The 27,317-nt window shown below is 45.4% G+C and overlaps 1 protein-coding gene across 1 annotated transcript in view; it reads left to right on the forward strand.

Moving 5' to 3' along the window:
* Window positions 1–4,935: 4,935 nt before the first annotated feature.
* The window catches only part of LOC137414570 (uncharacterized), a 94,321-nt gene continuing 71,939 nt past the window's right edge, over window positions 4,936–27,317 (forward strand). Inside the window, exons 1-12 of the mRNA XM_078786269.1 lie at window positions 4,936–5,411; window positions 5,628–5,762; window positions 5,872–6,006; window positions 6,116–6,250; window positions 6,360–6,494; window positions 6,604–6,738; window positions 6,848–6,982; window positions 7,092–7,226; window positions 7,336–7,470; window positions 7,580–7,714; window positions 14,216–14,283; window positions 19,235–19,332. Of these exons, the coding sequence (XP_078642395.1) occupies window positions 5,654–5,762; window positions 5,872–6,006; window positions 6,116–6,250; window positions 6,360–6,494; window positions 6,604–6,738; window positions 6,848–6,982; window positions 7,092–7,226; window positions 7,336–7,470; window positions 7,580–7,714; window positions 14,216–14,283; window positions 19,235–19,332 (1,355 nt within the window). The 5' untranslated portion in view covers window positions 4,936–5,411; window positions 5,628–5,653. The remainder of the gene's footprint in view (window positions 5,412–5,627; window positions 5,763–5,871; window positions 6,007–6,115; window positions 6,251–6,359; window positions 6,495–6,603; window positions 6,739–6,847; window positions 6,983–7,091; window positions 7,227–7,335; window positions 7,471–7,579; window positions 7,715–14,215; window positions 14,284–19,234; window positions 19,333–27,317) is intronic.

A 27,317-nucleotide genomic window follows, 5' to 3' on the forward strand; every position in this document is an offset into this window, starting at 1 on the left:
AGAGATAGAGAGGATTTTCGAGAGAGTCAGAGAGATCATTGATGAAGACCAGAAAAAGCACGGGGCCCAGAACACTGCCTTGCGGAACTCCAGCCTGAACAGGAAGAGGAGATGAGAGAAACCCATTCAGGGCCACACGTTGACGACGACTAGAGAGGAAGTCCGCCAGCCATGCGTGGAGATTTCCATGGATACCAAAGGAGGAGAGTTTGGTGAGCAGAGCGGGGTGCCAGACCGTGTCGAAGGCACGTGATATGTCGAGGGAGACAGCTCTAATTTCCTGTTTGGCATTGAGGACCTCCATCCATTGTTGAGACAGCAGAAGCAGCATGTCCAGAGTAGAGTGACCTGGTCTGAAACCAAATTGATGATCAGAGATCAAGCCATTGGAGAAGAGGAAAGATTTCATATCCGAAGCAATGATGGATTCCATGACTTTGCTGATAATTGGGAGAAGGCTGATTGGTCTGTAGTTGCTAGGATCTGTTTTTGCACCTTTTTTGTGCAAAGCGGTGATGTTGGCTGATTTCCAAGCAGATGGCAGTTGACCTTGAGCAAAAGAGAGGGTGAAGAGAACAGAGAGAGGGTGAGATAGAGCAGCAGAGCAGGATTTTAGGACCCGTGGGCTGATGCCGTCGGGTCCAGTTGCAGAATCAGAGTCGAGGGTTGACAGAAACTTTTCCACCTTGTCAGGAGGAAAGGACACAGAGTCCAGGAGCAGCAGGGTACGACTGGGTATGGTGGGTACAGAGAGGGATGGGTTTGGGACACAAGATTTAGAGGCAAACACAGAGTTGAGGCATTCAGCTTTTTCACGTGCGGAGTCAGCTGTGTAGCCGTTTGAGGTAAGGGAGGGGATGGAGGGGGAACAAACACCAGAAACGGATTTGACCAGATGCCACCAGGATTTGGAAGAGGGAGACAGATAAGAGAGTTCGGTCTTGAGAACGGAGAGATATTGTTTCCTGGCTCTCCTGAGGGTGGACACACACTTGTTTCGGGCTTTGTGAAAGGAAATGAGATTTCCTTCCGTTGGATTTGCTTTCCAGGAGACGAAGGCAAGTTGTTTCTGGGCAACAGCCTCACCACAAGATTCCGTGTACCATGGACGGGAGGAAGGGTATGACAACTGAAGACGAGATGGGATAAATCTGTGCATGAGAGAGAGCAATTTACTTTGGAAGAATTCCCAGGATGAGTTGATGTCACAGGTGGTAGAGATGGGAGACCAGTCCAGATGATTGATGGCTGCTTGAAGACCGTGCCAGTTGGCCTAAGTGAAATGCCAGACTCGTCGACGCTGAGCAGGCTCCCTGAGGATGGTCAGAGAGATGTCCACTTTAACAAGGACATGATCAGATGATCCGATCGGAGCAGAAGAAGAGCAGCAGACATTTTCAGGGAAGTTAGTCATACCAAGTCCAGAAGAGAAGATGTTCCGTTGACTGAGATCCGGGTCGGGAAATTGACAGATTGTGTCAGTCCCAGTGAGTCGCAGAAGTCCTTTGCTGAGGAGCCATGGCTGGTGAGGGAGGTACCCACACCCAGCCAACTGGCATGATGACAGTTGAAATCACCACATATGAGGAAGAGAGAGTTGGGATGAGTAGATAGAAGTTGGTCCATATCATCAGACAGCGAGATGTAGATGGAGTCATCACTGTTTGGTGGACGGTACAACACACATATGAACAAGAGGTGGGAGCGAAGGGGAAGCCGTAGCCAGAGGTATTCCTGGGGGTGAGGTGGAGAGAGTGCAGTGCAGGGCGAGTGAGGAAGAGAGTTTTTGATAAAGATAGCAACCCCGCCTCCAGGACGAGGCTCAGGTCTATCATACAGGAGGAGGGAGTAGCCCGGGAGAGATACTATGGAATCAGAGACATCATAAAGGAGGAAAGTTTCTGTTAAGCAGATCACGTCTGGTTTGACAGAAGCAACCTGTATGGAGAGATCAGTTAAGTTTGAACGAAGGCCCCGGATGTTTGAGGTCCACACCGTTAATGAAGAGGAAGGGGGAGCATCAGATACAGAACAGGGGGGAGGAGGGGTAGGGTAAGATGTGGAAGAGGTGGAAGAGGTAGGGAGAGCTGTTGAAGGTGTGTCAGAGATTTCAGAATAGCTCGGAGAAAGGGAAGGATGGGGCGGACAAAAGGTTTGATGGTGATTGGGTGAGCCACAATGAGGTGTTATTTGAGGAGGGGGAAGAGCGAGGCAGAAGGTTGGGGGAGATGGAGGTGAGAGTTTGAAGGGGGAAGAAGCGGGGAGGACGCTTTGAGGAGGGGGAGTGAGAGGGGGGAAATTGAGAAGCAATGAGGGTGGGGAGATTTGAAGGGGAGGGGTGAGGGGGGAGTTTGGGAGGGAAGGGACAAGGGGAGGGATTTGAAAGGGATGGGATATGGGGGAGATTTGGAGGGGAGGGGTGAGGCAGGAGTCTAGGAGGGGAGGGGCGAGGGGGCGTCTTGGCGGGGAGGGGTGAGGGGGTAGTTTAGGAGGGAGGGGGCAAGGGGGGAGATTTGAAAGGGATGGGTGATGGGGAAGATTTGGAGGGGAGGGGTGATGGGGAAGATTTGGAGGGGAGGGGTGATGGGGAAGATTTGGAGGGGAGGGGTTATGGGGAAGATTTGGAGGGGAGGGGTGAGATTGGATTTTTGAAAGTGTACGATTTATGGGAAACGAACATTTATTGCAAAATGAGTTTCTTGTGACCTTCGAGTTAAAAATACGTTTAAGGACGCTGGATGGAGGATGGAGTGCAGGAGAGTTTAGGGAATGTAGAAAAAAGGCACTATAGGAGATGGATATTTTTTTTGGGATGAATTGATTTGGTGAGCAAGTCGAAAGCAGCCTTTTAAAGAAGAAGAAAAAGGTGTTATAAAATATGACGGAATACATAACTTGAGGGGAAAGTGTAAACATTGAAGGTTAATGAGTGAAAACTATCTGGGGAAATGGGGGAGAAACACGTGGTCGAAGAACGAACGAACGAATAAGAATGAATAAACGAATGAGAACAGAGAAGGAAATTTGTTTTTTTTTTTTTTTTTTTTTTTTTTTTGAGTTGAGATTTACACAAGGAAGTAGGCTATGGGTGAAAAGACTGGGAATACAGAGAACGAAAGTTATTGGATCACAAACGACGGACCGCTGAGAGAAAAACAAAGCCTCAAGGTTGTACAGTGCACACTGTACAAGGCCTCAAGACACGACACGAATTAACACGATTTTCAATACAGGTATGAAAGATTTGCACCGAAAAATCTTCGTCGGGACACAATATACGTACAACACCATAAATAAATACAGTTTTAACGAAAATACAAATGGGAACAATCACTTAACTTCGATTTCAAATCGTTCGCGACGCGGCAAAGGCCTTGCTCGCGACACGGCAAACAGACGATCAATTTATGGAACCACCTTCACCTCAAACTCACCACTGTTCCCGTCCTTCGTCCTTGCATCTGTGCGTGCTCTCGTACATTGCAATCACTACTCTGATCAACTATTCCTCCACTCCTAACTTCCTCAATGCCCATGTCAATACTTCAAAACTTCGTGTGGAACCCCATCAAATGCTTTCTCCAGATCAACAAACCCAAGAAACCACTTCTTCCTCTTCTCCATGTACTTCTCCTGCAACTGCCTTGCAATAAAAAGCGCGTATGTCATTCCTCTTCCTGGCATAAATCCAAACTGCATTTCATCGATCTTCACTTTCTTCCTTGTCCTTTTCTCCAACACCTTTTCCAATACCTTCATTCCATGCCCCTATAACTTTATCGCTCTATACGAGCCACACTCCAGAGGGTCACCTTTCCCCTTGTTTTGATGGACGAGGGTACCGAGTTCCCAATCCACTGGAATTGCGGCCTTCTTTCACCACCAGATTACAGATCTCTGTCATTCTCTTCACACCCCAACTTCCCGCTGCCTTCAATATATCTCCCACAACTCCCGTCGGCCCTCCCGCTTTTCTAATCTTTATTGCTTTCATCTCTTTCTCAACTTCCGTCTCAGTTATCTTCTCTGCCAGTCCTAAAACTGGGTTATTCTAGATGTTGCCATCTCATTCATTTTTTGCATTCAACAGCATTTCCAAATTTCTCTTCCATCTTCCTTTAATTCCATCTGGGTCCACAACTATTTGTCCCACTTCATCCTTCAAGCAACTCACCCCCATCACATCACACCTCCCTTTCGCTATCTGCTTTGCAATCCTGAATACTGCTCTCTGACCCTCTTCCGAATCCAAGCGTTCTCCGAACATTTTCCTACATGCCTCCTGCGCCTTTGCTACCTCTTTCTTTGCAGCCTTCTTGGCTGCCTTATAACTTTCATGCCAAGCCTCTTCTGCCGCCGTACCCTTCGCCTTCTGGCACTGCTTGAACTTCTTCCTCTTCTCGTCAATCCTTTTTCCATCTTCATCATCCCACCACCATGTTTCCGAGTGCCTCGGTGGTCCTTTTGTCCATCCACATACCTCACCAACGGCTGCCAACAGACTGTCTTTCATTGACATCCAACCAAGTTCAAGCTCAACCACATCATCCACTACCATACTCAGTCTCTCTTTTAATCCCCCCCACACTGTCACCTCTTTCAGCCTCCACACCTTCATTCTCAGTTGGTTCTTCACCCACCGAGCTCTCCTCGCACCTTTCACCCTTATGTCGCAGACAACCAATTGTTGCTGTGAAACAGCCTCCTCCCCCGGGATCACCTTTGTGCGCTGGAGGTGCCCCCTATCTCGCCTACGCACCATCAGGTAGTAAAAAAAAGTCAGTGTAGTTTACTGTTTGTTTTACCAGGTGAGTGCCAGGGGTATTGACCCTATTGTTCAAAAAACGAGGTGGATAGGTACATTGCAGAAGGAGTGGGGATGAAAATGTACTCAGTTGATGGAGTGATTGTGCAGGTGTGATGGGCCTGGTGGCGTCCTGCTGCATTGAACCTCCTTGTATTTCCTTGGACACCAATCCAACATGTTTTTATGGCCAATCACATTCATGATCATTCTCCTTGCCAGGTTTATCTTGAGAATTGTCATGTCAATAATGCCATTTCTCCGATGGAATTGAACTTAAAAAGACTTTCCTGTATGGCTTTGTCTCATGATATTGTGATATTAAAAGCACCCACACCATATGGAATAATATCCTGTTTTTTGTGCTTGGATATACAAGGAATGATTGTTCAACTGAATTGTTCTAATGAGGGAATTTCTTGAATTTTTAATTCGTCAATGTGTTTGTGTTTTTTATTTAGTTATTTTTGAACAAGCACCTGAAAATACCATGGTTCTAAGCAATCATTTTTTGCTATTCCTTCTTAGGACAACTGGCATGAAGAAAAATGTAAAAGCCACGACTGTGTGCCCAAGTTACCCTCTCCGAAGCCGAATCAGGACAAAGGTCGGGGGTCACTAAATGTCATTTAAGCAAGTGTCTCCATTACTGAACGTTTTGAGAATTGTTTAGAATTATTTTGAGCGAGTTCCTCTTTGTAATCCTTGTTTTTTTCTTCAGCAGATGATTACACCCTATGCAACACAGTTGCACATCCAAAAATAATCAAGATTGCACCTAAAATACCAAGGAAACCATGTGATGTCATAAATCATTTTGCAGGTATTGCAGATGTGCACAATGAAGTTATGGAGATTGTTCGCTCAGCACACAGCATTCAAAGTGAAGATTCTGGCAACGTGTTACAGATGACGACCGCTCAAGGGTTTCCTGACCAGGAGCAGCATTTGATGCCAAGTGAGGAGCAAGCTACACCTAACATTGTGAACAGTTGCACATCCAAAAATAATCATGATTGCACCTAAAATACCAAGGAAACCATGTGATGTCATAAATCATTTTGCAGGTATTGCAGATGTGCACAATGAAGTTATGGAGATTGTTCGCTCAGCACACAGCATTCAAAGTGAAGATTCTGGCAACGTGTTACAGATGACGACCGCTCAAGGGTTTCCTGACCAGGAGCAGCATTTGATGCCAAGTGAGGAGCAAGCTGCACCTAACATTGTGAACAGTTGCACATACAAAAATAATCAAGATTGCACCTAAAATACCAAGGAAACTATGTGATGTCAAAAATCATTTTGCAGGTATTGCAGATGTGCACAATGAAGTTATGGAGATTGTTCGCTCAGCACACAGCATTCAAAGTGAAGATTCTGGCAACGTGTTACAGATGACAACCGCTCAAGGGTTTCCTGACCAGGAGCAGCATTTGATGCCAAGTGAGGAGCAAGCTACACCTAACATTGTGAACAGTTGCACATCCAAAAATAATCAAGATTGCACCTAAAATACCAAGGAAACCATGTGATGTCATAAATCATTTTGCAGGTATTGCAGATGTGCACAATGAAGTTATGGAGATTGTTCGCTCAGCACACAGCATTCAAAGTGAAGATTCTGGCAACGTGTTACAGATGACGACCGCTCAAGGGTTTCCTGACCAGGAGCAGCATTTGATGCCAAGTGAGGAGCAAGCTGCACCTAACATTGTGAACAGTTGCACATACAAAAATAATCAAGATTGCACCTAAAATACCAAGAAAACCATGTGATGTCATAAGTAATTTTGCAGGTATTGCAGATGTGCACAATGAAGTTATGGAGATTGTTCGCTCAGCACACAGCATTCAAAGTGAAGATTCTGGCAACGTGTTACAGATGACGACCGCTCAAGGGTTTCCTGACCAGGAGCAGCATTTGATGCCAAGTGAGGAGCAAGCTACACCTAACATTGTGAACAGTTGCACATCCAAAAATAATCAAGATTGCACCTAAAATACCAAGGAAACCATGTGATGTCATAAATCATTTTGCAGGTATTGCAGATGTGCACAATGAAGTTATGGAGATTGTTCGCTCAGCACACAGCATTCAAAGTGAAGATTCTGGCAACGTGTTACAGATGACGACCGCTCAAGGGTTTCCTGACCAGGAGCAGCATTTGATGCCAAGTGAGGAGCAAGCTGCACCTAACATTGTGAACAGTTGCACATACAAAAATAATCAAGATTGCACCTAAAATACCAAGAAAACCATGTGATGTCATAAGTAATTTTGCAGGTATTGCAGATGTGCACAATGAAGTTATGGAGATTGTTCGCTCAGCACACAGCATTCAAAGTGAAGATTCTGGCAACGTGTTACAGATGACGACCGCTCAAGGGTTTCCTGACCAGGAGCAGCATTTGATGCCAAGTGAGGAGCAAGCTACACCTAACATTGTGAACAGTTGCACATCCAAAAATAATCAAGATTGCACCTAAAATACCAAGGAAACCATGTGATGTCATAAATCATTTTGCAGGTATTGCAGATGTGCACAATGAAGTTATGGAGATTGTTCGCTCAGCACACAGCATTCAAAGTGAAGATTCTGGCAACGTGTTACAGATGACGACCGCTCAAGGGTTTCCTGACCAGGAGCAGCATTTGATGCCAAGTGAGGAGCAAGCTGCACCTAACATTGTGAACAGTTGCACATACAAAAATAATCAAGATTGCACCTAAAATACCAAGGAAACTATGTGATGTCAAAAATCATTTTGCAGGTATTGCAGATGTGCACAATGAAGTTATGGAGATTGTTCGCTCAGCACACAGCATTCAAAGTGAAGATTCTGGCAACGTGTTACAGATGACAACCGCTCAAGGGTTTGCTGACCAGGAGCAGCATTTGATGCCAAGTGAGGAGCAAGCTGCACCTAACATTGTGAAAACCTACTCTTGTATTGTTTTTACAAATGTCATATTGCAGTTACTCTAATATGTGCTCTCGTATATACTGTTACAGGTCGCGGACTAAGATGTTATAGACCGAGCGGTGGTGTAAGACCACGACCTAACAAAACTCACCCGATTCACCCAGACTTTGGCCGTATCGCACCCCAGCTGCTCAATGAGGGAAAAGACGAAAACGACGCAATGCAAAGAGGAAAACGAAGACAAAAAGGTTGGAAATACTACTAAATTTATTTACTATTTACACACATAAGCAAAAAGAAAGCAGGCACGTTTATTTACAGGCACATGAGACGCAGGTGACACAGTGAAAATGATTAGCTTATGCAGACTTGACTTAACTACGCAGGACAGAACAAACAAAGACACTGACTCACGCGGGGAATGCCAGGAATGGCAGAAGGTGGACGGCTGGAGGTGCACGCTTGGTGGAGCCAACACGGAGCTTGGTGGAGGTGAACGCTTGGTGGAGCCAACACGGAGCTTGGTGGAGGTGAACGCTTGGTGGGGCCAACACGGAGCTTGGGGGAGGTGAACGCTCGGTGGAGCCAACACGGAGCTTGGTGGAGGTGAACGCTTGGTGGAGCCAACGCGGAGCTTGGTGGAGCCTTGGTGTGACGGGTTCTCTCTTCTTTGTAAAAGCTCAACTGTCTTGTCTCTTGTAAAAGCTCAACTCTTCCCTCCTCTGTAAAAGCGAATCTCTCTGACTCCTCTCCACGGCTTGGGGGCTCCCTTGTGTCTGCCGGTAAAAACTCATCTCCTTTTGCCACACCCCTGCCTTGGGTTATATATGCCCCCGCCCCTCAACCTTTGCGAACCTCCCCGATCGCTCTTCCTCCGCCCTCTCTAGCCAAACCCCTGGCTCATGGTTGGTCGAGCGGGGCTGGTTCACTCCTCCCCCTCTATGACGAGGTGGAGACACGCCTTTCTTCCCCAACCCTGCCTCGTGGCCAATGGCGGCAATTGGATCGGAGGTAATTGGTGATGGGAATGGAAGGGAATCTATCTCTTTCACTGGTGCAATGGAGTACTTCAATTAATGGGAGACACAGCCTTACCCTAAAACACAGAATAAGAGATAACTATCAACAGGGGTATTCTATTACTTGGCTGACGTGTATGCTTGTGGACTATGGGACGCCCTTTTGGTCTTTACACAGCTCCGGAGGCAGGAGGCACAGAATAAACAATAATCACAATAATAAAGCACACAATCAAAAAAAAATATACAGTCCTCATATCCACAACAATACTAAGCAGGTGATAGTCGATAAATTAAAGCATGAATCATAAATAACAATATTAATTTTGCAGAACGTTGATACAAAATAGTACTTGAATATTTATATTGGGTGCCGTGATTGGACACACCATGTGAGCAGAGATTGATGAGAGGTGAGCAGAGAGTGGTTTCATTCAACCACCCAAAGACACAAATCGCTTGACTGATCCCGACACAAAAATAGCCATAAGACGTCTCGACGTGTCCAACTTCGTGTGTGCGTGTGCGTGCACGTTTCTTTGGTTGTGATCTCCATCTGCGGGTTTCAGAAGGTGGAACGGAGTCCTCCCAGGTCTCGAAGTATCTACCTCCGTTTCAGTAAGGGATCATGATTCATGGACCAGTTTGTAAAATTTCCTTATTTTCAAAGTTTTGTTCCGATGGCTCTTTTGGGGATCGTCACCGAGCCTCGGACAGCTTTCAACTACAGTTCATTTGTTGTGATATTCCCAGTGATGGTTTTTAAGATCTCCATGATGGTCTTCTTTATCATTCCCATTGCTCCAATTATGTCCGGTACAATTTTAGTTCTCTTCAGCTTACAAGATATTTTTGCTTCATTTTTGAGATCTTGGCACTTGGTCATCATCTTCATTTTTGTGTTGTGGAGGCCGAAATCGCTGGAGTGTACATGTGTGTACCATTAGAACGGTGTGATCTTTGTTCAAATGGTGCCTCCATTTAGATTTCTGGGACAATTATAAATCAGAAGGTTCTATGTGCGGTGTTGTTGTTTTTTTTGTTTTTTTTTGTAACTGAAAACGAAAACCGAAATGTGGGGGGAGGTGGAAGGGGGGGGGGGGGGTGGATGGGAGAGGTATAAAACACATGGACATTGCTAGGACTTCCATGAATGAAGTTGGAATTTCAAAAAAAGTGTATCTGGGGTGAATTAACAGGGGTCGACAAGATCAAGGTTTTGGATGGGGGAAGATAAGAGATTGTGGTGAACAGCTGTTTTAAAGACCTGGAGGGAGGAGTGGGATTGAAGAGAGTGAGGGAGTTTGTTCCAGAAGTGGGAGTAAAGAGGAATTAAAGAGTGAAGGTGAGCAGAGAGTCTTGATTTTCGCAGTTTCTCCAGAAGAGGGTTGCTGGCAGATCTTGTGCGACCTGTAGGAATATTTGGGGGACAGAGCTGGGCGAGCAAGGCCGAAGAGGAATCTGGAGAAGACAAAGACCACCAACCTGCCTGCGGTGAGTGAGTGAGAGGCCCTCAGAGTTACCTTCATCCCGGGAGATTACAATGATTCTGAAAGCATTGGTTTCAACAGCGTGAAGCCAAGCTAGGTGTGAGGCAGGAGCACCAGCCCAGAGGGGAGAGCAGTGGGTTATTCCATGTCAAATCATCAAAGAATCTGCCGTCATCTCTCAGATTTTTGTAAAACTTTGGGAACCAATTGGGACCCATGAAAAACAGCTAGAACTCAAATATTTTTGCTAACAGCCTCTTAATTAGTGAGATACAGGTTAACGAACTTTGGACTAATTAGCGCGATGTCGCGAATTCAAATGGCCATATCTCTAAAAGTATAACACCTAGAGAGCTGGTTTTGGTGTCATTTTAAAGGTATTTTCATGCCCTATAAATTTGTCTGGGCAACATTTCCTACCTCCAATCACAAAAAAGTTATCACAAAATATAAACTTCAATCGTGAATCCAAAGAAAATGTATCCTTCAAATTTCCTCAAATTCATCCCAGATGTACCTTATGATGTCAAGAAGCTTCCACATAAGTTTTGTGATGGGCACTCCAATAGTTTCTGAGATATGAGCAATAATGTACATGTACGTATGGCATATAGGTTCGAAAATCAGCATTTGTAATGTATTATACAATCATTCTAACCTAGCCATGACAGGGAACACAGGGAACAACCATCAATTGCTTTGAAGTATCATATACTTTCATTTTCAACTGGGCCTGAGGGGAATTCTCATCTGGGGAATTCCAACTGGGATTTCCCATGTGGGTAAGTCGAGGTGATGCAACTTTCACAGTCTAAGATCCCCAGGGAAAGTCCAAGTTGGCTTAGTGTAATGCTTAGGCCTGCCACCAACAGAAATTGGCAGTTCACTTCTGAAGGAGCTGCAGAAAAATGACGACTGCCAAGGAAAAGTTCATCTTGAAGCAGAAATCCTGCTGCAATCCCTTTGGAGCTCATGAAAAACCAAAGTCGTCTGGCTTGAGAGCTGTTAGCCAAAAAGCCATAGCCGCTCATCCAAGCCTCAAACTGCAAAGTGCACAGAAAATCTGTACCCAGTGTCGTAAGAAACTGGCAAAAAGACAACCAGGTGTGGGAGAGACTCAGAGTGAAATACCATTACCAGTGACCAGCAGCGCTATTAGCAGTAGTGAGGACAATGATGGTGGAGGTGAATCACCAATACCAGGCAGTTCAGGGGAGTTTGAATTTCATTCTCCTGAAATGGAACTGAATACACTGAATGAGTCTTTGGGATTGATTGGAGAATCACCTATTCCAAAAAAGAGACTTGCTGCAGATAAATATGTGAAATCCAAAACCAAGAAAATCGGTGACACTGGTTAGTGAACCTAAGTCAGGTTAGTGAACACTGTGTACTTGAACTCACTTATTGATTGTATAATACATTACAAATGCTGATTTTCGAACCTATATGCCATACGTACATGTACATTATTGCTCATATCTCAGAAACTATTGGAGTGCCCATCACAAAATTTATGTGGAAGCTTCTTGACATCATAAGGTACCTCTGGGATGAATTTGAGGAAATTTGAAGGATACATGTTTTGGGGATTCACAATTGAAGTTTATATTTTGTGATAACTTTTTTGTGGTTGGAGGTAGGAAAATGTTGCCCAGACAAATTCATAGGGCATGAAAATACCTTTAAAATGACACCAAAACCAGCTCTCTAGGTGTTATACTTTTAGAGATATGGCCATTTGAATTCGCGACGTCGCGCTAATTAGTCCAAAGTTCGTTAGTCTGTATCTCACTAATTAAGAGGCTGTTAGCAAAAATATTTGAGTTCTTACCGTTTTTCATGGGTCCCAATTGGTTCCCAAAGTTTTACAAAAATCTGAGAGATGACGGCAGATTCTTTGATGATTTGACATGGAATGGCTGCAGTATCCCATTGAGCTGTGGATGAAAGCCTTGTATGTGGTGAGGAGCCCAGGTGTGCCGAGGAAGGATCTCATACGACGGAGGATGCCCAGTCGGTGACTGGCTTTGGAGGCCAGCTCGGAAATGTGGTTTTCCCAGGATAGATCATGGCAGACAGTGAGACCCAAGAGCTTGAGTGACAGAACTTCTTGGAGAGGATTGTTGAGAAAGTAGATTGGAGCATTGTCCAGACGGTCTTTTTGGAGAGACGTCATAAGAGTGTGAGATTTGTCAAGATTGAAAAACATGTTCCACTTGTTTGACCAGTCTGCTTTTGTCCAGGTCTGCAGAGAGTGAGGAGGCTGCAGACTGCCGATCTGAGGGATGACGTAGAGAGCGGTGGAGTGGAGTCATCAGCAAAGAGATGGAGAGGATTTTCCAGAGAGTCGGAGAGATCATTGATGAAGACTAGAAAAATCACATGGCCCAGAACACTGCCTTGGGGAACTCCAGCCTGAACAGGAAGGGGAGATGAGAGAATTCCATTCAGGGCCACATGTTGACTATGACCAGAGAGGAAGTTCGCAAGCCATGCGTGGATATTTCCATGGATACCATAGGAGGAGAGTTTGGTGAGTAGGGCGGTGTGCCAGACTGTATTGAAGGCACGTGACATGTCAAGGGAGACAGCTCCAGTTTCCTGTTTGACATTGAGGACCTCCATCCATTGTTGAGACAGTGGAAGCAGCATGTCCAGAGTAGAGTGACCTGGTTTGAAACCAAATTGATGATCAGAGATCAAGCCATTGGAGAAGAGGAAGGATTTGATATCCGAAGCAATGATGGATTCCATGACTTTGCTGATAATTGGGAGCAGGTTGATTGGTCTGTAGTTGCAAGGATATGTTTTTGCACATTTTTTGTGGAAAGCGGAAATGTTGACTGATTTCCAAGCAGATGACAGATGACCTTTTACAAAAGAAAGGGCGAAGAGAACAGAGAGAGGGTGCGAAAGAGCGGCAGAGCAAGATTTTCGGACCCATGGGCTGATGCCATCTGGTCCATTTGCAGAATCACAGTCGAGGATTGACAGAAACTTCACCACATTGTCAGGAGAGTCCAGGGGCAGCTGGGTACGACTGCGTAAGGTGGGTACAGAGAGAGACGGGCTTGGGACACAAGATTTTGAGGCAAACACAGAGTTGAGGCATTCAGCTTTTTTACGTGTGGAGTCAGCTGCATAGCCATTTGAACAAAACACAAAACACCAGAAACAGATTTGACCAGATGCCACCAGGATTTGGAAGAGGAAGACAGGTTTGAGAGTTTAGTCTTGAGAGTGGAGAGAAATTGTTTCCTGGCACTCCTGAGGGAGACGCACGTTTGTTCCGGGCTTTGTGAAAGGAAATGAGATTGCCTTCCGGGAGGCGAAGGCAAGTTCTTTCAGGGCACTGCCTCACCACAAGATTCAGTGTACCATGGATGGGAGGAAGGGTATGACAACTGAAAAACGAAATGGGATAAATCTGTGCATGAGAGAGAGAGAGAGCAGTTTACTTTGGATGAATTCCCAGGATGAGTTGTCAGAGGCGGTAGAGATGGGAGACCAGTCCAGATGATTGATGGCTGCTTTAAGACCGTGCCAGTCAGCCTGAGTGAAATGCCAGACTCGTTGATGCTCAGGAGGATGTCTGAGAATGGTCAGAGAGATGTCCACTTTTACAAGCATATGGTCAGATGAACCGATTGGAGCAGAAGAAGAGCAGCAGACATTTGCAGGGAAGTTTGTCATAACCAAGTCTGGAAGAGAAGATGCTCCGTTGACTGAGATCCGGGTCAGGGATTATTATTATTATTATTTTTTAGGTTTTTTTTGGAGATATTTGTAGTTTTTGAGTAGTTCATTTTGTAGGTAGTTTTTGAGATATTTGTTTCATTTGGGTGTGTCTTTTACAAGTGTCTATTTATGAACCTGATAACTGAATTGGCATGATTTCATTTTGTATTAAGATTTGTGATGTTGTATTACATAATTATTTTGATTTCTAATTTGGGTTTTTCACTATTTAGGCCATTCACTTTTGCCACTTCGAGATGAGCCTCAAGAAGTGAAGCCGAAACTGAAGAAGCTTAAGTTGGTAAGATGAGAGATTTATATTTTTATTTTGGTCTATTGTCGGTGAAAAAGAACAAATACGTCATTGACTTGCAAGCTTTCATTTTAATAATAGCAAATTCCACAACTTTTTCCATTCCACTGAGTGACATTTATTTTCTTGCATCCACAACATCATCCTTTGTGAGACAAAGGATTCCATTCTTCTCCCATATATCCTCACTGAAATTCCCTTATGATTTGGAACCTTCATGAGTTTGAACTCATTAATACATGAAAAATAACACTGATGATCAAACTGATTACAAAATGGCAGACTGTCATAAAACCGAAAGTTCTTTCGTCAATCAATGACCAGCAGGCTGGTGTAGTCCAAACTTTTATTCATTTAAGAGAAAAAGCACAAGCGATGCATGAAGCACACCTGCACCTGCACCAGCACTTGCATCAGCACCTGCACTGTACACATGCAAAGCAAATGACTGGCTCTCCTCTCACCTCTCATCACTTTACCATTTATATATACTCGCAGAGTACCCGCCCGATGGGTGATTTTGTTCTAATCGTGCAACACGTTATTCTGACACATACCTTTATTTGAGCGGTGTATAGGCAACTGAAAGCTGTCTCAAGCGCTCCCAAAAACAAAATAAAATAATAACCCTGGTTACGTGCATGGAGCAAAAACACGCTGGCTGCTTGTAATTCAAAACGCCTCACTGCACTGGAAAACATGGAGACAAAAATACTGTACAGTACGTAAAATATAAAGGGTGTTGACTTGTTATACCCTCTCTCATGTGGAGGCGACGCTACACGATACATGTTTACATAGAGAATTTGCGACTCGTCCTCCACTCCACCGAAGACCACCGGCATAGATAAAAACACCCCTATGCATTAATTGGGGTCATGCTGATCCTATGTAGAAAGTCTGGATGTAATTGGGCCAGAACTATAGGAGGAGTAGCATGACAAACAAACAAGAAGACGTCTTGCAGAGCACGATACTTGCAAAATCCACCCCCCACGCCCTCATGGAAAAAAAGGTTGCAATTGATCTAGCAAATTGTCCATTTCATCAAGATCAAAATTGACAATCTTAATCAAAGCTCGGGTCAATAGGATGAAAAGTGATGATTTTTCGATGAAAATTGATGATTTTGGAAGTGTGACCTAGAGTTGACATTTGACCTTTTGACCTCAAAATAGGTGGTTTCCTAATTTAGTGACTCAATGTGCAAATGATGTTCAATGTCCAAGTCAATGGGATGAAAATTGACGATTTTTCAGATGAAAATTGATGATTTTAGAAGTTTGACCTTGAGATTACATTTGACCTTTTGACTTCAAAATCAATGGGCTTCTCAATTGTGACGACCTCTACGACTTGGTGAAGTTTCATGACGATCGGTTTGGAATTGTGATCGAGGTGAGTGACAGACAGACAGACAGACAGAATAAGAAACGCACCCGACAAATATATACGAGATAAATATTCGATTTTGCAAGTGAAAAAAAAACAAACACTGGTCCATGAATTATAGCAAGGATGCACTCCAAGAACATTTATGAAAGCCTTTCCCTCCACAACCAAATCAAAATTACAACATGGTTGTACAAAGAGATTCTTCTGGAAAGATCTCGTTAACATGAGATGGTTCAGCCTCTGGAGGTAACCACAAATTTCCTGAACCCTGTATCTTTCCACACATCTCAAAATGTATCCACAATATTGAAACTTGCCACCTTTTTACTCTGATACGAAACTTTTAGAATAAATATCTCACCTCAACAAACATGAATGTCCTTTAAAAGAAACAATTCATTCCACACTGTACTGGAGAGCTTATTGAACACGATACCCCACACAGTGATTGTTATGAAATCAAGTCGAGACCCCTTTTCCAGATATGAGGCTTTATTGAAATCTATCTCCACATACCCTATAACACAGAATAAAAAGATAATATGACAACTACAGAGAAAGAACGTAATAGCATTTCCCACTAATCTATGAGCAAGCAAATCACCATTTAACATTCCCCTTCATACCTTACTCAAGTGTCTGCTCACAGAATACAGAAACTCAGCCAACAACTCCCCTCCTTCCGACCCTGCACTCCGTTATATCCACTTCTCAGTGCCGTCCCACAACCGAATGTTCTTCATATTTCATCACAGTGATTACGTTTTATTAAACATGAGCAGGAGTACCCGTCGTTGCTGGGCGGGGAGAGGAGGGAGAGGGGGAAGAGGAGGGGAGAGGGGTGAGGAAGGGAGTGGTGGGAGTGGAAGGGGGTTCATCACCTTTTTGTTGAATAAATGCTGGTGAATGTGCCGTTCATCACGTTTGAGTTGAGTGTGATGGCGATCAGGAAGAAGAAGAAGCCTTACTACCAACTTCGTGCACTTCTGGAATTTTTTATTTATTTGTGTTCAAATATCTAATTGTTTTGTATTTATTTATGCAAATGTGTACTTGTATAATATAACTGTCATCTTACTATAATTCACCAAATGTCAGTCTGTCTGTCCGTCCATTCCCAGGTACCGCAAAAATGGCTGAACCGATCGCAACAAAATTTTGGGTGGATTATCCTGGGACCCCCTGGAGTAAAATAGGCTGTATTGTTTTTCCAATTTTTCCAATTTTCCAGTTTTTCCAAACACGATGGAATAATATTTACTGATATGAACAGTGATGTGGCTTTTATTGAAATTCTACAAATACCGTTTAGATTTTGATGATTTGCGTGTGATATGATTTCACGGATGTTTACATAAATCGTTTGAAATGCAAAAAAAAGCCTTCAATTTCCGATATTTTGTCTTTTCATTTGGGCCTCCCAATTGAAGCCCCGCCCATAGGGTGGGTACCGTTGCTAGTTAATTGAAAAAGGCTTGGGCACTATAGAGCGTATTTTTTTTTATCCCCAAAAAACGAACTTATTTTTTCTTCAAAAAAAGATATATTTTTGCCAAAGGCATTCCCAGGCATTCCCAGGCACTCACTGATGAACCTTTTTTTTTTTTTTTTTTTTTGTATACAGAATCGAGGCTCGTGAAAGAGCTAACATTCATTTCACAAACAAATCAAACAGACAAACAAAATATATAAAAAGAGGGAACGGTAGACAAGATGGGGAGAGAAGGGGAAGCACACAAACACAACATTTGAGAGCAGGGACATCGGGAGATGTGTGGGAGAGAGAGGGCTTGGGGGGGAGGAGGCGGGGGGGGGGGGGGGGTGGGAGAAGTATAAAACACAAGGACACCAAGGACTTCCAGGACAGGAGTTGGTATTTCAAAAAAGTGGATTTGGGGTGAAATTAGCGGGGGTAGAAAAGATCAAGATTTGGGATTGGGGAAGATAAGAGATGGTGGTGAACAGCTGTTTTAAAGACCTGGAGGGTGGAGTGGGATTGAAGAGAGTGAGGGAGTTTGTTCCAGAGGTGGGAGAAAAGAGGAATGAAGGAGTGAAGGTGAGCAGAGAGTCTTGATTTTGGCAGTTTAACCATGAGAGGGTTGCAGGCAGATCTTGTGCGACCTGTAGGAATATTTGGGGGACAGAGCCCAGAGAGAGCTGGGGGGGTGGGGGGGGCAAGGCCGGAGAGGAGTCGGTAGAAGATGGATAGACGACGAACCTGCCTGCTGTGAGCGAGTGAAAGGCCCTTGGAGTTGGCTTCATCGCAGGAGATTCCAATGATTCTGAACGCTTTCGTTTCAACAGCGTGAAGACGAGTTAGGTGTGAGGCAGGAGCACCAGCCCAGAGGGGAGAGCAGTACTCCATTGAGCTGTGGGTGAAAGCCTTGTATGTGGTGAGGAGCTCAGGTCTGCCAAGGAAGGACTTTGCACGATGGAGGATGCCCAGTCGGCGAATGGCTTTGGAGGCCAGCTTGGAAATGTGGTTTTCCCAGGAAAGATCATGGCAGATAGTGAGACCCAAAAGCTTGAGTGACAGAACTTCTTGGAGAGGATTATTCACAAAGTAGATGGGAGGGTTGTCCAGTCGGTCTTTTCGGAGAGACATCGTAAGAGTGTGAGATTTATCAGGATTGAAAGACATGTTCCACTTGTTTGCCCAGTCTGTGATTTTGTCCAGGTCTGCAGAGAGAGAGAGGAGGCTGCAGACTGCCGATCTGAGGGATGAGGAATGGAGCGGCAGAGAGTGGAGTCATCAGCAAAGAGATAGAGAGGATTTTCAAGAGAGTCAGAGAGATCATTGATGAAGACCAGAAAATGCACAGGGCCCAGGACACTGCCTTGGGGAACTCCAGCCTGAACAGGAAGGGAACAGCAATGATTCCAAATATATATATAATGTGTGTCAAACACAACTTCATACTATCCTTCCTTTTCTCCAACCCACTCGCAAATATTATCGACTCTTCCATGTTTTCTGCGTCTTCCACTTTGTCAACTCGCATCACTTCACCGACGGGGGACCTCGGCGTAACACTTGTTTCACTTATGTATGCAATCATGGAGTCTTAGTGTGGCCTTCAATTTTCAGACACCTGCCCTGCAAGACACCAGCCCTTCACACATCAACGACCAATCAGTAGTGTGACTACGTCTCGGTATTCAGTTTCCAAATGTTTTATTTTGTGACAAGTATAAGTTGTATTTTGCGACAGCAACTGCTCATGTAAATTGTGCCAAACAAATGATTGCAGGTATTAACAGTAAAAGCTGAAATATTGGAAATTAGAACGAATTGAGCTCTTGTACTTCATGAAGAGCTGTCATTCATAACACTGTTCAAGTCGTCGTGCAATGAGGATTGAAACAAAAAAGGTGGCGACTATTGATAGCATTGTTCTTCTATCTGGTTTGGAGTTTGCATTTAAAAATTACTATTTACACTGCAAAATATTCTCTCCTCATGAAGATTTGCACTATTTTGACGGTTCTTAAAGTTATGAAAAGGTATCAGCAAATATGAAATACTCTCTTTCCCACTTTGCAGACACGTCAAGATTGTCCATGGTCCTTCAAGTACAACAAACTCAGATCTCTAATCTTGAAGGTGAAGCAGGAATTCAAGAATGGTGGTGTCACCGTCAGGTATATTAAGATTTTGACTGTGCATATGTATGTAATGTGTGTATATATATATATATATATATATATATATATATATATATATATATATATAAATATAGATACATATATATATATATATATATGTATTCTACAGTAGCCTGGTGTTGTCTTAGCGGTCAGGGTGCCGGCTTGGGATCCTAGGATCCTGGGTTTGAATCCCGGTCGATCGCTGAATTAACGCCAGGGGGGTTGATTCAGCCTGTCATCCTTCCAAGGTCGGCAAATTGAGTACCAGCTTGCTGGGATGAATGATCCCGGTGTGTACCCCGATTTAGAATAGGTACACCGTATCTCTGCGCATCGTAAGAGCGTGACCAAGGGTTGGCGTCAGGAAGGGCATCCAGCCATAAAAACATTGCCTCAAACAGGGAACCATGATTGTCATGGGGCCCGCAAGGCTAACCCCTGCTCTAGCGGGGAAAATTGCCTTAAAACGATCATTCATTCATTCATATTCATTCATATATGTATTCTACAATGAGCTGCAGGCAGAGTGCCAGGAGAAGGGTGGGCGAGTTTCTTGTCAGCCATTTGAGGTGGGGTGCAGAGAGTATATTGGCAATTTTTTTTCTGTAGCTCTTGATCGGCTTGGAGTGTGTGGGACAGAAAGGAGGATGTGTGACAAAGTGGCCTAGGTTGCCTTGAAAGGCTCACTGGACATGGAGGCACGTCCAACAGTGCAAGTTGAGGTTTGCATAAATGTGTTTTTTTTTTGTTTTTTTGGGGGGGGGGGGGGGGGGGTTTGTATACGAGATCGAGGCTCGTGAAAGAGCTAACATTAATCACGCAAAAAGTCAAACCGACACATAAAACAAAAATAAGGGGAGCGGTAGACAAGATGAAGAGAGATGGGGAAGGGCACAAACACAACATTTGAGAGCAGGGACATCGGGAGAAATGTGGGAGGGGGGGCTTGGCGGGAGGTGGGAGAGGTATAAAACACATGAGCATTGCAAGGACTTCCAGGAAAGAAGTTGGAATTTCCAAAACAATGTATCTGGGGTGATTAGCGGGGGTAGAAAAGACCAAGGTTTTGGATGGGGGAAGATAAGAGATGGTGGTGAACAGCTGTTTTAAAGACCTGGAGGGAGGAGTGGGATTGAAGGGAGTGGGGGAGTTTGTTCAAGAGGCGGGAGAAAAGGGGAATGAAAGAGTGAAGGTGAGCAGAGAGCCCAGATTTTGGCAGTTTAACCATAAGAGGGTTGCAGGCAGATCTTGTGCGACCTGAAGGAATATTGGGGGGACAGAGCACAGAGAGAGCTGGGGGAGCAAGGCCGGAGAGGAGTCGGTAGAAGACAGAAAGACCACAAACCTGCTATTGTGAGTGAGTGAAAGGCCCTCGGAGTTAGCTTCACCGCAGAAGATTCCAATGATTCTGAAAGCTTTGGTTTCAACAGCGTGAAGCCGATCTAGGTGTGAGGCAGGAGCGCCAGCCCAGAGGGGGGAACAGTATTCCATTGAGCTGCGGATGAAAGCCTTGTATTTGGTGAGGAGCTCAGGTGTGCCAAGGAAGGACTTCGCACGACGGAGGATGCCCAGTCGGCGACTGGCTTTGGAGGCCAGCTTGGAAATGTGGTTTTCCCAAGAAAGATCATGGCAGATAGTGAGACCCAAAAGCTTGAGCGACAGAACATCTTGGAGAGGATTGTTGAGAAAGTAGATGGGAGGGTTTTCCAGTCGGTCTTTTCGGAGAGACATAGTAAGAGGGTGAGATTTTGCAGGATTGAAAGACATGTTCCACTTGTTTGACCAGTCTGTGATTTTGTCCAGGTCTGCAGAGAGTGAGGAGGCTGCAGACTGCCGATCTGAGGGATGAGGAATGGAGCGGCAGATAGTGGAGTCATCAGCAAAGAGATAGAGAGGATTTTCCAGAGAGTCGGAGAGATCATTGATGAAGACCAGAAATAGCACAGGGCCCCGAACACTACCTTGGGGAACTCCAGCCAGAACAGGAAGGGGAGATGAGAGAAATCCATTCAGCGCCACATGTTGCCGACGACCAGAGAGGAAGTCCGCAAGCCATGAGTGGAGATTTCCATGGATACCATAGGAGGAGAGTTTGGTGAGCAGAGCTGGGTGCCAGACTGTATCGAAGGCACGTGATATGTCAAGGGAGACAGCTCTGATTTCCTGTTTGGCATTGAGAACTTCCGTCCATTGTTGAGACAGCAGAAGCAGCATGTCCAGAGTGGAATGACCTGGTCTGAATCCAAATTGATGATCAGAGATCAAGCCATTGGAGAAGAGGAAGGATTTGATATCTGAAGCAATGATGGATTCCATGACTTTGCTGATAATTGGAAGCAGGCTGATTGGTCTGTAGTTGCAAGGATCTGTTTTTGCACCTTTTTTGAGTAAAGCGGTAATGTTTGCTGATTTCCAAGATGCTGGCGAATGACCTTGAGCAAAAGAGAGGGTGAAAAGAACAGAGAGAGGGTGAGATAGAGCGGCAGAGCAGGATTTTAGGACCCATGGGCTGATGCCGTCTGGTCCAGTTGCAGAATCAGAGTCGAGGTTTGACAAAAACTTATCCACCTTGTCAGGAGAGAAGGACACAGAGTGCAGGAGCAGTTGGGTTCGACTGGGAAATGTGGGAACAGGGAGAGATGGGTTTGGGACACAAGATTTTGAGGCAAACACAGAGTTGAGGCATTCGGCTTTGTCACGTGCGGTGTCAACTGTATAGCCATTTGAGGTAAGGGAGGGGATGGAGGGGGAACAAACACCAGAAACGGATTTGACCAGACGCCACCAGGATTTGGAGGAAGGAGACAGGATTGAGAGTTCAATCTTGAGTGTGGAGAGATAGTGCTTCCTGGCACTCCTGAGGGTAGACACACACTTCTTCCGAGCTTGGTGGAAGGAACTGAGATCGCCTTCAGTTGGATTTGCCTTCCAAGAGACAAAGGCAAGTTGTTTCAGGGCAACTGCCTCACCACAAGATTCAGTGTACCATGGACGGGAGGAAGGGTAAGACTACTGAAGACGAGATGGGATAAATCTGTGCATGAGAGAGAGAGCAGTTTGCTTTGGAAGAATTCCCAGGAAGAATTGATGTCAGAGGCAGTGGAGATGGGAGACCAGTCCAGATGATTGATGGCTGCTTGCAGCCCGTGCCAGTCGGCCTGAGTGAAATGCCAGACTCGTCGGCGCTGAGGAGGGTCTCTGAGAATGTCCAGAGAGAGGTCACTTTAAGAAGCACATGATCAGAAGAACCGATTGGAGCAGAGGAAGAGCAGCAGACATTTGCAGGGAAGTTTGTCATAACCAAGTCCAGAAGAGAAGATACTCCATTGACTGCAATCCAGGTCAGGAAATTGACAGATTGTGTCAGTCCCAATGAGTCGCAGAAGTCCTTTGCTGAGGTGCCATGGCTGGTGAGAGAGGAACCCACACCCAGCCAGCTGGCATGATGACAGTTTAAGTCGCCACATATGAGGAAGAGAGACTTTGGATGAGTTTGTCGAAGTTGGTCCATGTTGTCCGACAGCGAAATGCAAATGGAGTCATCACTGTTTGAATGACGGTACAGAACACATGTGAACAAAAGGTGGGAGCGGAGAGGAAGCCGTAGCCAGAGGTACTCCTGGGGGTGGGGTGGAGAGAGGGCAGTGCAAGAAGAGTGAGGAAGAGAGTTTTTGATAAAGATAGCCACCCCACCACCAGGACGAGGCACAGTTCTATCATACCGGAGGAGGGAGTAACCAGGAAGAGATATTAAGGAATCAGAGACATCTTGAAGGAGGAAAGTTTCTGTTGAGCAGATCAAGTCTGGATTGTCGGAAGCAACCTGAATGGAGAGATCAATGAGGTTTGAGCGAAGGCCCTGGATGTTTGAGGTCCATACCGTTAATGAGGAGAGAGGGGAGCATCGGGTGCAGGCCAGGGGAGGGGAGGGGTAGAGTCAGATGAAGGATGAGAGGGGGAGGTAGGAAGAGCAGTTGATTGTATGTCAGAGAATACTCAAGAGTTACAATAAAGGGAAGGATGAGGAAGACGAAATGTTTGTTGGTTGAATGGATCAGGCACAGTGAGGGGTTTTTTGAGGGGGGGCAGAGGAAAGTAGAAGGTTGGGGGGGGGGGGTTGAATGGGAGGGGCAAGGGGGAAGTTGAGGAGGGGAGGTGCAAGGGGGGACTTTAGGAGGGGAGGGGCAAGGGGGGAGTTTAGGAGGGGAGGGGCAAGGGGGGAGATTTGGAGGGGAGGGGCAAGGGGGGAGTTTACGAGGGGAGGGGCAAGGGGGAGTTTAGGAGGGGAGGGGCAAGGGGGGAGTTTAGGAGGGGAGGGGCAAGGGGGAAGTTTAGGAGGGGAGGGGCAAGGGGGAGTTTAGGAGGGGAGGGGCAAGGGGGGAGTTTAGGAGGGGAGGGGCAAGGGGGGAGATTAGAAAGTGGATGATTAATGAAAGATGAACATTTTAAACAAATTGGGTTTGGTGTGATTTTAAAGTTAGCGATCCGTTGAAGAACGATGGAGGAGGGGTGGAATGAATGAGAATTTAGAGCATGTAGTGAGAAAGAATTATGAGATTGAATATTTTTTTTTGAAATGGAATGAGTTGAAGAGGAAATTGAAAGGAGCCTTTTAAATAGGAAGAAAAACAGCATGTTGTAATAAACAGCATGTTGAACTTCCGTTTCCGGTCCCTGGAGCAAGGAAACGTCTTGGAGCTCTCTGCACGGCAGCAAAAGTTATAGTATTTTTTCCATTCGTGTTCGTCAATTCCGACTCGTTTTTTTATTGTGCATGTGTTGCAGGGTGTTTTCCAGTTGGTGTTGATTTGCAATTCTTGCAAACTTTTGTATAATTTAATCCTTTTCTGTCCCACCGCGTGCGCGGCCTAGTTTATCTCGGCTTCCCTACCCCCATAGGTGTTCTTTGAATTTAAGTTCTTTCCTTCGCTGTATTGCTTATTTCTTAGATTTTCTCTTCTCCCCCTAACTTCCCCGAACATCGACCACTTGTCTAACGTTTTAAATCTCTTCAAAGTCTCTTCACGTCTCTTCTCGTATCGGGAAGTCACGTGACGTCACGTCTCTTCAAAGCTGTGCATGCGCGCACGCTTTCGAAGTTAATAAGTAACTGTTCACAATTGTGTTTTTGTCGTAATACCGGCTTTACCACAGGTCGAAACTTTATCTTTCTTTCGGTGTGTATGTAACTATTGGTGTGTCTCTAATAGTATTCTTGGTGTTGGTTTTTCATACCTGTGTACAGAATCGTCGGTTTCCTTTCGGCGCTCGCAATTCCTTTCGGTCTCTATTTTTCACGTTCCACGTTCGGTCTCTGTCTTTGTTTTCATCCCAACTCAAAAAAAAAAAAAAAAAAAAAAAAATTGATATATATATTCCCTTCTCTGTTCTTATCCGTTTCGTTCTTATTTGTTCGTTCGTTCTTTGTTCACGTCGTTAAAAAATGGTCCATCTGTCCCCTGAAGAATGGTATTCTGTCATATTCTATAACACCTTTTTCTTCTTCTTCTATAAAAGGATGCTTTCGACTTGCTCACCAAATCTATTCATTCCAAAAAAAAATTCCATCTCTTATAGTGCATCTTTCATTCATTCCCTAAACTCTCCAGAACTCCACCCATCCTTCAGCATCCTCAAACGTATTTTTGACTCAAAGGTCGCAAGAATCTCATTTTGCAAGAAATGTTCGTTTCCCATTAATCGTACATTTTTCAAAATCCAATCTCACCCCTCCCCTCCAAATCTTCCCCATCACCCATCCCTTTCAAATCTTCCCCCTTGCCCCTCCCCTCCAAATCTTCCCCATCACCCATCCCTTTCAGATCTCCCCCCTTGCCCCTTCCCTCCTAAACTCCCCCCACACCCCTCCCCTCTGAGACCCTCCCTCACTCCTCCCCTCCTAGACTCCGCTCTAACCCCTCCTCCTCAAAGCGTCCTCCCCGCTTCTTCCCCCTTCCAACTCTCACCTTCAGCTCCCTCAACCTTCTGCCTCACTCTTCCCCCTCCTCAAACAACACCTCACTGCGCCTCACCCATTCACCATCAAACCTTTTGTCCGCCCCATACTTCCCTTTCTCCAAGCTGTTCTGAAATCTCTGACGCACCTTCAACAGCTCTCCCTACCTCTTCCTCCTCTTCCACATCATACCGTACTGCTCCCTCCCCCTGTTCTGTATCCGATGCTCCCCCTTCCTCTTCTTTAACAGTATGGACCTCAAACATCCGGGGCCTTCGCTCAAACTTGACTGATCTCTCCATACAGGTTGCTTCTGACAAACCAGACGTGATCTGCTTAACAGAAACTTTCCTCCTTCATGATGTCTCTGATTCCTTGGTATCTCTCCCAGGTTACTCCCTCCTCCGGTATGATAGACCTGAGCCTCGTCCTGGAGGGGGGGTTGCTATCTTTATAAAAAACTCTCTTCCTCACTCGCCCTGCACTGCCCTCTCTCCACCTCACCCCCAGGAATACCTTTGGCTACGGCTTCCCCTTCGCTCCCACCTTTTGTTCATATGTGTGTTGTACCGTCCACCAAACAGTGATGACTCCATCTACATCTCACTGTCTGATAATATGGACCAACTTCTATCTACCCATCCCAACTCTCTCTTCCTCATATGTGGTGATTTCAATTGTCACCATGCCAGTTGGCTGGGTGTGGGTACCTCTCTCACCAGCCATGGCTCTTCAGCAAAGGACTTCTGCGACTCACTGGGACTGACACAATCTGTCAATTTCCCGACCCGGATCTCAGTCAACGGAGCATCTTCTCTTCTGGATTTGGTTATGACAAACTTCCCTGAAAATGTCTGCTGCTCTTCTTCTGCTCCAATCGGCTCATCTGATCATGTGCTTGTCAAAGTGGACATCTCTCTGACCATTCTCAGAGAGCCTCCTCAGCGTCGACGAGTCTGGCATTTCACTCAGGCCAACTGGCACGGTCTTCAAGCAGCCATCAATCATCTGGACTGGTCTCCCATCTCTACCGCCTCTGACATCAACTCATCCTGGGAATTCTTTCAAAGTAAATTGCTCTCTCTCATGCACAGATTTATACCATCTCGTCTTCAGTTGTCATACCCTTCCTCCCGTCCATGGTACATGGAATCTTGTGGTGAGGCTGTTGCCCTGAAACAACTTGCTTTCGTCTCCTGGAAAGCAAATCCAACGGAAGGAAATCTCATTTCCTTTCACAAAGCCCGAAACAAGTGTGTGTCCACCCTCAGGAGAGCCAGGAAACAATATCTCACCATTCTCAAGACCGAACTCTCTTATCTGTCTCCCTCTTCCAAATCCTGGTGGCGTCTGGTCAAATCTGTTTCTGGTGTTTGTTCCCCCTCCATCCCCTCCCTCACCTCAAACGGCTTAACGGCTGACTCCGCACGTGAAAAAGCTGAATGCCTCAACTCTGTGTTTGCCTCTAAATCTTGTGTCCCAAACCCATCCCTCTCTGTACCCACCGTACCCAGTCGTACCCAGCTGCTCCTGGACTCTGTGTCCTTTCCTCCTGACAAGGTGGAAAAGTTTCTGGCAACCCTCGACTCTGATTCTGCAACTGGTCCTGACGGCATCAGCCCACGGGTCCTAAAATCATGTGCTTCTGCACTTTCACTCCCTCTTTCTGTTCTCTTCACCCTCTCTTTTGCTCAAGGTCATCTGCCATCTGCTTGGAAATCAGCCAACATCACCGATCACCGCTTTGCACAAAAAAGGTGCAAAAACAGATCCCAGCAACTACAGACCAATCAGCCTTCTCCCAATTATCAGCAAAGTCATGGAATCCATCATTGCTTCAGATATTAAATCTTTCCTCTTCTCCAATGACTTGATCTCTGATCATCAATTTGGTTTCAGACCTGGTCACTCTACTCTGGACATGCTGCTTCTGCTTTCTCAACAATGGTTGGAGGTCCTCAACGCCAAACAGGAAATTAGAGCTGTCTCCCTTGACATTTCACGTGCCTTCGATACGGTCTGG

This window comes from Myxine glutinosa, chromosome 11, assembly GCF_964187855.1.
Source record: "Myxine glutinosa chromosome 11, kmMyxGlut1.1, whole genome shotgun sequence".
NCBI lineage: Eukaryota > Metazoa > Chordata > Myxini > Myxiniformes > Myxinidae > Myxine > Myxine glutinosa.